Raw genomic sequence first — 12,653 nt, 5'->3', positions numbered from 1 at the left:
GGCAGGAGCCAGGTGCTTTTCCTGGTCTCCCATGGGGTGCAGGGCCCAAGCACCTGGGCCATCCTCCACTGCACTCCCTGGCCACAGCAGAGAGCTGGCCTGGAAGAGGGGCAACCGGGACAGAATCCGGTGCCCCGACCGGGACTAGAACCCGGTGTGCCAGCGCCGCTAGGCGGAGGATTAGCCTAGTGAGCCGCGGCGCCGGCCAGGGAACTGGATCTGAAGTGGAGCAGCCAGGATGCGAACTGGCACCCATATGCAATACCAACACTGCTGGGGGCTGCTTTACCTGCTGTGCCACAGTGCTGGCCCCTCTGTATTCTCTTTCTGTGTTTTTCCTCCATGGATGCTTAAGATTTTAAAAAATATTTTATTTTTAACTGATACATACAAATTGAACATTTTAATAGGGTACCATGTGGTGTTTCCATACATGTATATAATATGCAGTGTCCAGTTAGCGTAAGCATATATATCTTGTTACACATTTAATGCTTATTTATGATATTAACATTCAAAATCCTTTCTTCTAGCTACTTTTTATAAAAATAGTATATTATCATTATCTGTAGTTATCCTACTTTTCACTATAACACGAAAACATTTCACTCCTATCTACCTATATCTTACTTCCTATTAATTAGCCTTTTCACTTCTCTCCCTCCCCTTAAGATTTTTTTTTATCTTTAGTGTAAATGCAGTTTTATAATATTCATTGATGTGAGTTTTTCTTTTTCTTACACATTAGGGTTACTTACTGGATCTTTTCAATTTGGCATGCTCATGTCCTTCTATTTTTAGAAATATCATGTATGTCCTTACTTTGGTAATTAGCCTCCCTTGGTTTTCTCTTTTTTTATTTTTGAGAGGCAGAGAGAGATCTCCCATCCTCTAGGTCACCCATCTGTTGCCTACAATAGCTGGGTCAGGTCAAAGCCAGAAGCTGGTATTGTGTCCAGGTCCCGGGTTCTGGTTGCAGGGATCCTACCGATGTTGTCATTATCTGCTACATATCCCAGCTGTGCACATAATAGGAAGCTGGAATCGAGCAGAGCAAGATCATACCAGGCACTCTGATTTGCGATGGAAGTATCTCATGTAGCACTTAACTACCATACCGAACTGTGGTACCCCATCCCCTGTTTTTTGAAGATTTCTTTCATTTTTTTTTTTTTTTTTGAAAGGTAAGGTGACAGGGAGAAACAGAAAAGAGAGCTGGCACCATGGCACAGGGGCATTAAAGCTCCGGCCTGCAGTGCTGGCATTCTGTGTGGGTACTGGTTCGAGTCCTGGCTGTTCCACTTCCAATCCATCTCCCTAAAAATTAACACACCTGGAAAAGCAGCAGAGGATGGCTCAAGTTCTTGGGTCCCTACACCCATGTGGAAGACCAGAAAGAAGTTCCTGGCTCCGGATTGGCTGTGCTCTGGCTGTTGAGACCATTTGAGAAGCGAACCAGTGGATGGAAAACTTCTCTGTCTTTGTCTCTACCTCTCTCTGTAACTCTTCAAATAAATAAAATCTTAAAAAAAGGTTTAACTCCCCAGATCCCACAGCAGCTTGAGCTGGGCCTGGCTGCAGCCAGGAGTTAGGAACTTCATCCTGGCCTCCCACATGGCTGACAGGGGTCCAGGTTCTTAGGCAATCTTTGCTGCTTTCATAGGCACATTGGCTGGGAGCTGGTTGGAATCAGGGCAGCTGGAACTTGAACTGGTACTTAAGGGATGCTGGCGTTGCAAGTAGCAGCTTAACTTGTTATGCCACGGTGCTGGCTTCCCTCTGTTGTTTCTGATAGTTAGTATTGGACCTCATGGTTTAATCATTGAATTATCTTGTGTTCTGCCTCCTTATTATTCATCTCTTAGACTTTTCCAGGTTTTTGGAGTATTTCCTTGATCCTTGTATTTGGATTTTTAATATCTGCCATCAGGTTTTTAATATCCTGGATTCTTTCTTGTTTTCTGAATGTTCCTCTTATATCCTTCTATTCTTGTTTCATGGCTGCCTATATTTTTATTACTTCTTTGAAGATATTAAGGGTAATTGAAGTTTTTCTCTGTCTCAACACTGTTTTCTCTGAAGTTTTTGTTATTGTCATCTGAAATGTCTAATCTCTGGATTATGTTAGTGTTAAGACTAGATATTAACAAGCTATATGGAATCTGTGTTTTGTACAGGGTGTTGTCAGCTAGCAGGCAAGACTTCACAGTAGGGTGATCAGAAAGCCACTGAGGTTTTTGTTGGGAGATTTCCAGTGTTGATATCATTATATTTTATTCCTGAGCCAAGCAGTTTCTTCAGAGAAGCATTATCTGATCTACCTGAGGAATGTAAACTAGCATCTGAAATCCCATAACTGGGTAGAAAAGGAGGTTGAAGATTTCTCACCATTGATCAAAGAGATGGTCATTAAACATTCTGTATTTCATCACTGTACAGTCCTTCCATCTCCTCCCTTGTACTTTTCTTTGGCACATTAATTCATTAAGTACTTTGCATTTTTTTTTCTTTTTTAGTTTTATTTATTTGAAGGGCAGAATGACAAGAAGAGTAGGGGTCGAGAGACAGAGAAAGATTTTCTACCTGCTGGTTCACTCCCAAAATGGTTAGAAAAGCCAGGGGTGGGCCAGGCTAAAGCCGGGAGCCTAGAACTCTATTTGGGTGCCCCATGTGAGTGGCAGGGACCCGAGCACTTCGGCCATTCTCTGCTGTTTTTCCAGGCACATTACCATGGAGCTGGATTGAAAGCAGCACCCAGCTCAAAAACCTGTGATCCAATATGAGATGTCTATACATTGCAAAGGGGAGCTTACCCCAACTGTGCCGCGACACCCCAGCACATTACATTCATTTCTTGAATCATTTTGGGTTTATTTTCCTGGGACCTTATAAACATACACATACACTCTTAATTTTTTCTCTTTACATAAAGCATGTTTCCTTCAGTGTTGTCATGTCTTTTAACTTTGTTTAGTGTCTTTTATTTTATTTATTTATTTATTTTACAGGCAGAGTGGACAGTGAGAGAGAGAGAGACAGAGAGAAAGGTCTTCCTTTGCCGTTGGTCACCCTCCAATGGCCGCCACGGCCGGCGCGCTGCAGCCGGTGCACAGCACTGATCCGAAGGCAGGAGCCAGGTGCTTCTCCTGGTCTCCTATGGGGTGCAGGGCCTAAGCACTTGGGCCATCCTCCACTGTACTCCTGAGCCATAGCAGAGAGCTGGCCTGGAAGAGGGGCAACCGGGACAGAATCCAGCGCCCCAACTGGGACTAGAACCTGGTGTGCCAGCGCCGCTAGGCGGAGGATTAGCCTAGTGAGCCGCGGTGCTGGCTAGTGTCTTTTATTTTATTTGAAAGAGTTAAACAGAGAAGGAGAGGCAGAGAGAGAGAGAGAGAGTGCGAGCGAGCGAGTAAGTGGTCTTCTATCCACTGGTCCACTCCTCAAATGGCCACAGCGGCTGCAGTTGCCCTGATCTGGAGCCAGGAGCCAGGAGTTTCTTCCAGGTCTCCTATGTGGGTTCAGGGGCCCAAGGACTTGGACCATCTACAGCTGCTTTCCCAGGCCATAGCCGAGAGTTGAATCCCAAGTGGAGCAGCTGGGACTTGAACTGGCTCCCATATGGGATGCTGGCACTGCAGGTGGCGGTTTTATCTGCTGTACCACAGGGCTAGCCCCTTGTTTAGTGTCTTTTATCACTGAATATTTTTTCTTAATGTGGTTCAGTTTTTAATCTTACATTGATTTCTGTATTTTGTGCCTATCTTACCAAGAATATAAAAACTGCATTTTCTAATAGCTTTACAATTTTATTTGTCATTCATTCAGTCTGGCATTTAATTTGTATTTGTTGTGCATTTGCTTTTGAATTTTTTCCCCCCCATACTGAGTAGTCTAAGCATTCTGCATTGACCTAAAAATACCTTCTTACCAATTACTAGATGCTTTTTTTGTTTTTACAAGTTATTTATTTATTTATTTGAGAGAGAGAGTTACAGACAGAGGGAAAGAGACAGAGATAAAAGTCTTCCATCTGCTGATTCATTCCCCAAATGGCTGCAATGGCCAGAGCTTTGCCATTCTGAAACAAGGAGCCAGGAGCTTCTCCCAAGTTTCCCAGGCTGTGCAGGGCTCCAACCACTTGGACCATCTTCTGCTTTCCCAGGCCATAGCAGAGAGCTGGATCAGACGAGGACCAGTCGGCACATGAACCTGTGCCCATATTGGGTGCCAGTGCCACAGGCAGAGGTTTAACCCACAACACCACAGTGCCAGCCTCCATTTACCACATTCTTACACATGCACTGATTTTTTTTTAATGTTTTAAGGTTTGATTTGTGATCATTTCCAGGTTTTTGTTTTACTAAGACAATGGTTCTTTTTCTTTGTTTATTTTTATTTATTTGAAAGCGTTAGAGAGGTAGAGACAAAGAGGTCTTCCATCTGTTGGTTCACTCACCAAGTGTCTGCAACAGCTGAGTCAGGAGCTTCTTCCAGATCTCCCATGTGAGTGCAGGGGCCCAAGCACTTGCACCATCTTCAGCTGCTTTCCCAGGCATATTATCAGGGAGCTGGATCAGAAGTGGAGCAGCTGGGTCTGGAACCAGTGCGCATATGGTATGCTGGCATCACAGGCAGGGGTTTAACCCCTTACACCACAGTGCCAGCCCCAGTATTGGGTTCTCAGTAGCTTTTAGGAAAAAGCCCATTACATTGTCCTTCTTTAAAAACAGTTTTCATTTTTGTATAGTAGATGAATATTTGATAGTTTTTTTTTATTATTATTTTTTTGACAGAGTGGACAGTGAGAGAGAAAGGTCTTCCTTTTTGCCATTGGTTCACCCTCCAATGGCTGCCGTGGCCGGCGCACTGTGGCCGGCGCATCGCGCTGATCCAAAGGCAGGAGCCAGGTGCTTCTCCTGGTCTCCCATGCAGGTGCAGGGCCCAAGCACTTGGGCCATCCTCCACTGCACTCCCGGGCCATAGCAGAGAGCTGGCCTGGAAGAGGGGCAACCGGGACTAGAACCTGGTGTGCCGGCGCCGCAAGGTGGAGGATTAGCCTATTGAGCCATGGTGCCGGCGAATATTAGTTTTATTTTCCTTTTCCATATATCCCAAGTTCACTAGAGCTTTGATCAAGATTGTGTTAAAATTGTAGGATAATTTTAGGAATATAATTTTATAAAATACCTCATAATTTTAAGATAATATATTTTAAAAATATGTACCAAATTTTTATACCATTGTAATGATTACATTTTGTTTAAAGAAATCTGTCAGGTATTTTAAAATACTTATTTTTGTAATCAGTTTTAAATAAAGATTGTGGCGGGCTTTTAAGAAGTTCAAAACATATGTTTGTACTTATTCTGTTACATGGCAGCTTGTTCCCTTGTTGGAAAATTAATTTTTTTAAAGGCAAGGCATGACTATTTTATTCTTCCCCCAGAAACCTTTTATTTAAGATATATACACATCCTGCATTTCATAGATAATTAATTTTGATAGAAAGTGCTCCTTAAATTAAAATTTGCCTCTCAATAAATTCTTACTTGTTATAAACAGTTTTGTCTTCTGCACTAAATGAATCTGTACAAGTATCTGTTAAGTATCAACTGTGTCACTCTTACCTGTTTGCAGTATGTACATTTTAATGTTACATTTATCTAACTTTCTTTTCTCTTTTTAAAGCAGCTATTTTGGGCTTTGCATTATTTCCTCTGCTTTCCTCTACTTGAACAGGAAGGAGTTAAAAATATAATTTTTTGAATTTAGTATTGTCTTCTAAATTTGAAAATAATACTTTAAAAGTGATACTTGTTTTGGAAATGTAACTTAAAAGTAATTTAATTTTTCAGAACTTTTGAGCATGCCGTTCTAGCTGCAGGAACAGATTTCCGATCTGACAGACTGTGGGAAATGTATATAAACTGGGAAAATGAGCAGGGAAACCTGAGAGAAGTTACAGCTATCTACGATCGTATTCTTGGTATTCCAACACAGCTGTATAGTCATCATTTTCAGAGGTAGGTAGAAAAATCTGATTTTTCAAATATTTATTACTTAGATAATTAATTCCTAATATTGCATATAATGCTTTTGAAATAGTATATAAAATTTTACTAGAGTGAAACAGGGATACATTTTCTTGTTAATCATAATTTATACATTTTTAAATTTTTATGGTTTTTCATATACTTTATAGAATATTGAAAATTTTACTGTTTTTATTTTTGTTTATTCATTTGAGAGAGAAGAAAGCAGAGAGAAAGCTCCCATCCTATGGTTCAGTCCCCACAGTGGCACTTGGTTGGGACTGAAGCTGGGAGCTGAGAACTTAGTTCATGTCTTCCAAAAGGTATTGGGAATCTTACTACTTGAGCCATCACTGCTACTGCTTTACATTAGCAGGAAACTGGAGTCAGTGGCTGAAGCTGGGAATCAAACCTAGTCATTTCCATACAGGATGTGGTGTCTAACTACTAGGTCAAATGCCTGCCCTGAATTTTATTGTTTGTTACATAGAAGATTCTCCTTATCTATTTTAGGCATGAGGAAACATCAGAATCCTGTCTTGTCAGAGCAGTGTTAGATTTATATACTACGTCCTGTGTATATTCACACAAAGTATCATTCTATTTTAATTTTCTGCTGTGATTTTCTTTAATGGTATTTCTTTCTAATGGTAACTGTTAAAACAACTACTTTTGTGTACTATGATTTCCATGATGTTTTCTTCTGTTTGTAAGGAATCCCACTGATGGGATTTCCTACAAAAGCCTTGTGAACAAGTATGAGGTTTTTTGTTTTCTTAAGTGACATGTGATCTGCATTTTTAGGAGTAATATTGTATAAACTTAACTGCATTTTAAGTACATGACTTTCTGAATTTTTTCTTTACAACAAAAAGAATTATATGTAAAGTAGTGTGGAACTGTTTGCTAGAGATAAAAGAAGTAAAACTAACTCAGAAACAGGTACCTTCTAGTTCTGAATATACTGTCTGCTTTTGATGAAATAGAGGAGGTAAACGGGTTTTTTTAGGATATAATGTACTAGGTGACACTTAAACACATTATTAACACAAGGTTTGGCATATGGAAATGCCTTATTGAACCAGTGAATATGAAGGTACTTAAAATACGTACAGACCAAAGGTGCCTTTTCAAAGACTAATTATTCTGTGATTTAAAAGTATAGATAAAATTTTGTCATTATCAGAATTGTACAGATTGTGAGGGAAAAAATAGGTTTACAAAAACACTTTATAACATTTGTCCTATTCCAGACACTGGTTTATAACTCAATTTTCATAATAACCCAATGAGGTAGCTACTATTACTTTATAAATGTGTAGGCATAGAAATTAGCATATTTGTAGAAGACCACAATTGGTTAGTGGTTGGAAGCCAGTTAGAACTAAACAGTGTCACTCCAAAGATCTTGATAGATTTTCCAAATACTTTTTTATAGGTACTCCTCTAGAGTTTTTATGGCAGTTGAGGAATAGGCATTTGGCACAGTGGTTAAAAGTATACTTGGGATACCTGCATCCCATATTGGAGTACCTGGTTTGAGTCCTGGTTCCTCCACTTCCAATCTAGTTTCCTGCTAATATGCATCCTGGAAGGTAGCAGATGATGGCTCAAATACTTGGAACCCAGGTAGGAGGGCTGGATTGAGTTCTAGACTCCTGGCTTTGGCCTGACCTAGCTCTGGCTGTTGTGGGCATATGGGGTATGAACTTATAGATGGAAGGAGAATCTGTCTTTTTCTTTCCATATATCTGCCATTCAAATAAAAAAAATAAGAGAATGGTATTTACATATACTGCTTATAATTTGCTGTTTTTCACTTAATATATTAAAAAATACTTTCCTTATCAGTTAATAGCAAAGTTACAGGTAGTCAGTATAAATCTTGTAGTTCATATAAGCAAAATAATATACACGACTACTTTGAAAACTACTTTTTTGTCTAACATAAGCTCTGTGCTTAAAGTCATTTATTTTAGCACTTGATAGGTACCAACTGATATGTCATTTAAATTGTAAGAATTAAGACCCAAAGAAGGTCTTACTCTCAAGTAGGTCAGAAGTATAGAAGGAAGAGACTTATATTAAAAAGAAAAAGTGCTATGATAACGTTTCTATTGTGTACATTTGTATATTGAATTTGCACTGAGCATTATTTCCAAGGGAATGTCTAATTTAAATCTTTAACATGAGCACTTTGTCATCAGTTCTGAATTCTCAAGTTAGCCTCTGGTAATTTCTAAGTGCTAGTGGTTTCTCAAAGTGCAGTATTGAGACATCTAGTCTGTCATTTGTGCCACCAATGTACCCATATTGTTACATGTATTGGCACTGACAACACTGCTTTGAATGTATGTCTCCTATATTCTCTGTGTGTCTGTCAGTTTCTGAGCCTTAATTTGTATGTCTATACTATACCTAGGAAGAACACAATATATATTAGTTACGTGACCTGTCTGTATTAAATAAACATTAGCTTTAGATGACTAAAAAATAGTGAAAATTTATTGGTTAATATTGTGCAATATTACCATTTTAAAGAATATTTTATAATTTAGTAGTTAAACCATTTTATTTTTTTTAAAGGTTTACTTATTTATTTGAAAGGCAGAGTGACAGGTTGAGGGCTGGAGAGAGAGATAACTTCCCTTTGTTGTTTCACTTCCAAAATGGCCTCAATACCCAGGGCCAGACCAGGCCAGTCCCAAATCAGGAGCCTGGAATGCCATCTGGATCTCCCACATGAATGGCAACCAAACACTGCCTTCCCAAGCACATTAACAGGGAGCTATATCGGAAATGGAGCGACCCAGGCTCGAACCAATTCTTGTGTGGGATACTAACATCAGGGGCAGCCGTCCAACCCACTACGCCATAATGCCGGCCCTGTGTTTTGTTTTATTTTTAAAGATTTATTTAGTTGTTTGAAAGGTAGAGTGACAAAGGAAGAATCAAAGAGAGAGATACCTGCCATCCACTGGTTCAGTCCCCAAGTGGTGCAATAGCCAGGTCTGGGTCAGGCTGAAGCCAAAAGCCAGGCACTCCATCCTCATCTCCACATGTGTGACGGGGGCCCAAGCAGCTGGGCCATCCTCTGCTGCTTTCCCAGGGAGCTGGATTGGAAACAAAGCAGCCTGGACTTGAACTGGTGCTCCATTATGCAATGCCAACTTTGCAGGTCACTGTACCACAGTGACCAACCACAAGTCATTTTAAATTTATGTACTCTAGTTATTTTAAAATTTTATTTCAAGATTTTAATTTATATTCTGATTATAATTGAGTTTTAATACTCATCTTAGTGTTAAATCTGTTCATTTTCTTTTTTTTTAAGATTTATTTGTTTATTGAAATGTAGTTACAGAGAGAAAGTGTGGGGGGCCAGAGGGAGAGACACAGATTTTTTATCCACTGCTTCACTCCCCAAATGGCTGCAACAGCTGGAGTTGAGCTGATCCAAAGCCAGGAGCTTCTTGGGGGTCTCCCCATATGGGTGCAGGGGCACAAGTACTTGGGCCATCTTTCACTGCTTTTCCAGGAACATTCGTAGGGAGCTAGATCAGAAGTTAAACAGTTGGGACCCATATAGGATGTCAGCACCACAAGTGGCAGTTTAACCTTTGCTACAGCGCTGGCCCCAAGTCTGTTCATTTTCATACTACTCATTTGAGAGTCACTTCATTTTTTCTTTCTTTAAAATAAGGCACTCTTTTTTGCCTCCTGCTATTGAAGTAGGTTAAGTTAGCTTCTATATCCTGACTGCAAAATTTAAGTTAGTTTCATGTGTATTTACAAATGCTTATTTAAGAAACTTGAGGGAGAAAATTGCACAAGATTATAGCAGATGATACATGTGCAACCATGTCAAAAACTTATGTTGACGATTTGAGGTAGGTCTGGTTCAGAATAGGAAAAATATTTATTTATTTTTAAAGATTTATTTATTTGAAAGTTAGTGTTACACAGAGAGAGAAGGAGAGGCAAAGAGAGAGGTCTTCCATCTGCTGGTTTACTCCTCCGATGGCCACCATGGCCTGAGCTGTACCGATCCGAAGCCAGGAGCTTCCTCTGGGTCTTCCCACTAATGTACAGGGGCCCAAGGACTTGGGCCATCTTCTACAACTTTCCCAGGCCATAGCAGAGAGCTGGAACGGAAGTGGAGCAGCTGGGACTTGAACCATTGCCCAGATGGGATGCCGGCTCTGCAGGCAGCAACTTTATAAACCTGCTACGTCACAGCGCCGGCCCCTAAATTTATTTAAGTACATTAGATTTTAGTCTGAATGCAAGGTAAAAGCCCTTAAAGTGATTATACCAACAGAGGGATGATCATCTTTGCCATTTAAAAAATTAATTTTTTTTTTTAAATTAGAGGCAGAGAAAGAGATAGTGAAACCTCCTATATGCTGATTGACTCCTCAAATGCTCATAATGGCTGGGGCTGGGCTGGCTTGGGCTGAAGCTGGGAGCCAGGACCTCAATGTGGGTCTCCTCCATAGGTGGTAGAAACCCAGTTATTTGAGCCATTACCCCTGTTTCCCAGGGTCTGCATTAGTTAAAGCTGAAGTCAGGAGCCACAGGTGTGTATCAAAGCTTGGTACTCCAATGTGGAGCACATGCATCTTAACCACTGGACTTAAATGCTTGTCCTACTAATTTTATGCTTGCTTTTTAGTAGCATTTCTGGTAGCAATATTGGGGTGGGATTTGGAGGTGAGACTAGAGGCTGGAAGATCAGTTTATTTTTATTGGGGTGAAAATGAAGAGGTTGTGAAGATGTATTTGGAAAGCAGAATCAATAGGACATAGTATCAATTGGAATGTGGGTGATAGGTGGAGAAGATTAGGAAATGTAGTGGTTGACAGGACCTTTAATCAAGATTAGAAATGTTGAGGGTGTTAATTTTTGGATGAAGATGACACACATTTAAGACATGTTGTATGTGAGATTCCTGTAGTACATAAAAATTGAGATTGTAGCTAGTTTAAATTCTCAACCTGATTTTTCTTTTTGTTTTCATTTGAGAGATAGAGCCACAGACAAAGGGAGAGGTAGAAAGATCTTCCATCTGCTGGTTCACTCCCCAAATGACCACAGTAGCCGGAGCTGGCTGATCTGAAGCCAAGAGCTTCTTCCAAGTCTCCCACACTGGTACAGGGGCCAAAGCACTTGGGCCATTTCCCATTGCTTTCCCAGGCCATAGTCAGAGAGCTGGATTAAACAGAATGCTTAGCCTACTAGGCCACAGCACCAGCCCCTCAACTTGGTTTTTCAGTTGACATTTGTATGTATATAACTTGGCATATGTGAATAAAATAATGACATTTTCTTCAAAAAATCTGTATAGATTAGCTCAAAATTATATTTCTTTATGCAGAGTGTTGGTATTGAATATGGTAACCTGGAATTTAGGAAAAAGGCCTGTACTTGTGGTAATAGTTTTGAGTTATCATAGTATACAGGGAATTACTATTTCAAGGTGCACTAATAAAATTAGTCAGAAAGTATATAAAATGGAGAGTGAAATTTTTCAGTATAGTATCATTTAGGGCAGGTAGGAAGGGGGAACCCAGAGCAGATCGAGCAGCAGAGATTTGGAGGAAGACCAAGAAAGTGGTAATGTTACCTAGGAGCCAAGAGAGGAGGAAAGTTCTAAAAGTACGGTGTGGTTCGCAGCCTTATGAACCAAAGCTGTTACTAGGATAGAGACTACTCAAAATAAGTGTCCATTTAATTTTGCATATAAGTGATCATTGGTGATCTTCCTTAGGGCAATTTCATTGGATCAATGAGCACGCACACAGGTATTAAGGCTGGGAAGGCCTGTTACTATTTGTTCATCATTCGCAAGTGATCATTTATAATTTATTTATTTTTAAAGATTTATTTATTTGAATGGCAGAGTTATAGAGAGAAACAGACATAGAGATATCTTCTGTCTGCTGGTTCACTCCCTAAATGGCTAGAACGGCCATGGCTGAACCAGGCCAAAGCCAAGAGCCCAGGAGCTTCTTCCAGGTCGTCTCCCATTTGGGTGCAGGGGCCCAAGCACTTGGGTCATGTTCCACTGCTTTTCCAGACACATTAACAAGGAACTGAATGTGAATGAACCAGTGCCCATATGAAATACTGGCTTTGCATGTAGCAACCATGATCATTTACTATTTAAATAAGGTTTGGCATACTTAGTTTTATTGAACTTTGCAAGAATTTTCCATTTTGCAAATGAGGAAACATTTAAAGAAGAAAATTTTCCTTAATTCAGGTAACTAATAACAGAACTGGAGTTTGCATTTTTGCCTGTTCCCACCTTCTCCATTGTATTGTAAAGACAGGTAGGAAGTGGAGATGTTTGTATGTAGGGTCTTAGTCCAGGATGGACTGGGTCTGAAGAAAGTTAAGTGTGCCGCTCCCCAATTCCCCAGCCTCCCGATCCCGGAGACAGTCAGACGCAGCAAGCAAGCAAGAACTCGGTTTATTGCACATATAATAAAGCCTTTTAAAGCACAAGACCCGCAGGATTACAGGGGCAGGGCATAAGGACCAACCAATTACTTAAAAGGTCATTTTACGGGGTGACTTTTTACAGGACCAGCCATGTCTGTACACTTGTCATCAGT

General features: G+C 40.3%; 1 protein-coding gene across 6 annotated transcripts in view; it reads left to right on the top strand.

The window, feature by feature from the left end:
• Nucleotides 1-12,653, top strand: part of PRPF39 (pre-mRNA processing factor 39) — a 36,131-nt gene that overhangs the window by 13,135 nt on the left and 10,343 nt on the right. For all 6 annotated transcript variants that reach the window (XR_016217352.1, XM_008269551.5, XM_070053717.1 and 3 more), the window contains one exon: nucleotides 5,856-6,023. Coding sequence is in view for 5 of the 6 variants with exons in the window: in XM_008269551.5 (XP_008267773.1) it covers nucleotides 5,856-6,023 (168 nt within the window). In the remaining variant the exon portion in view is untranslated. The remainder of the gene's footprint in view (nucleotides 1-5,855; nucleotides 6,024-12,653) is intronic.

This window comes from Oryctolagus cuniculus, chromosome 12 (genome assembly GCF_051225735.1).
Source record: "Oryctolagus cuniculus isolate XC-2025 breed Fujian yellow rabbit chromosome 12, ASM5122573v1, whole genome shotgun sequence".
In the NCBI taxonomy this organism is placed as follows: domain Eukaryota; kingdom Metazoa; phylum Chordata; class Mammalia; order Lagomorpha; family Leporidae; genus Oryctolagus; species Oryctolagus cuniculus.
This window is presented reverse-complemented; position numbering and strand designations above follow the sequence as displayed.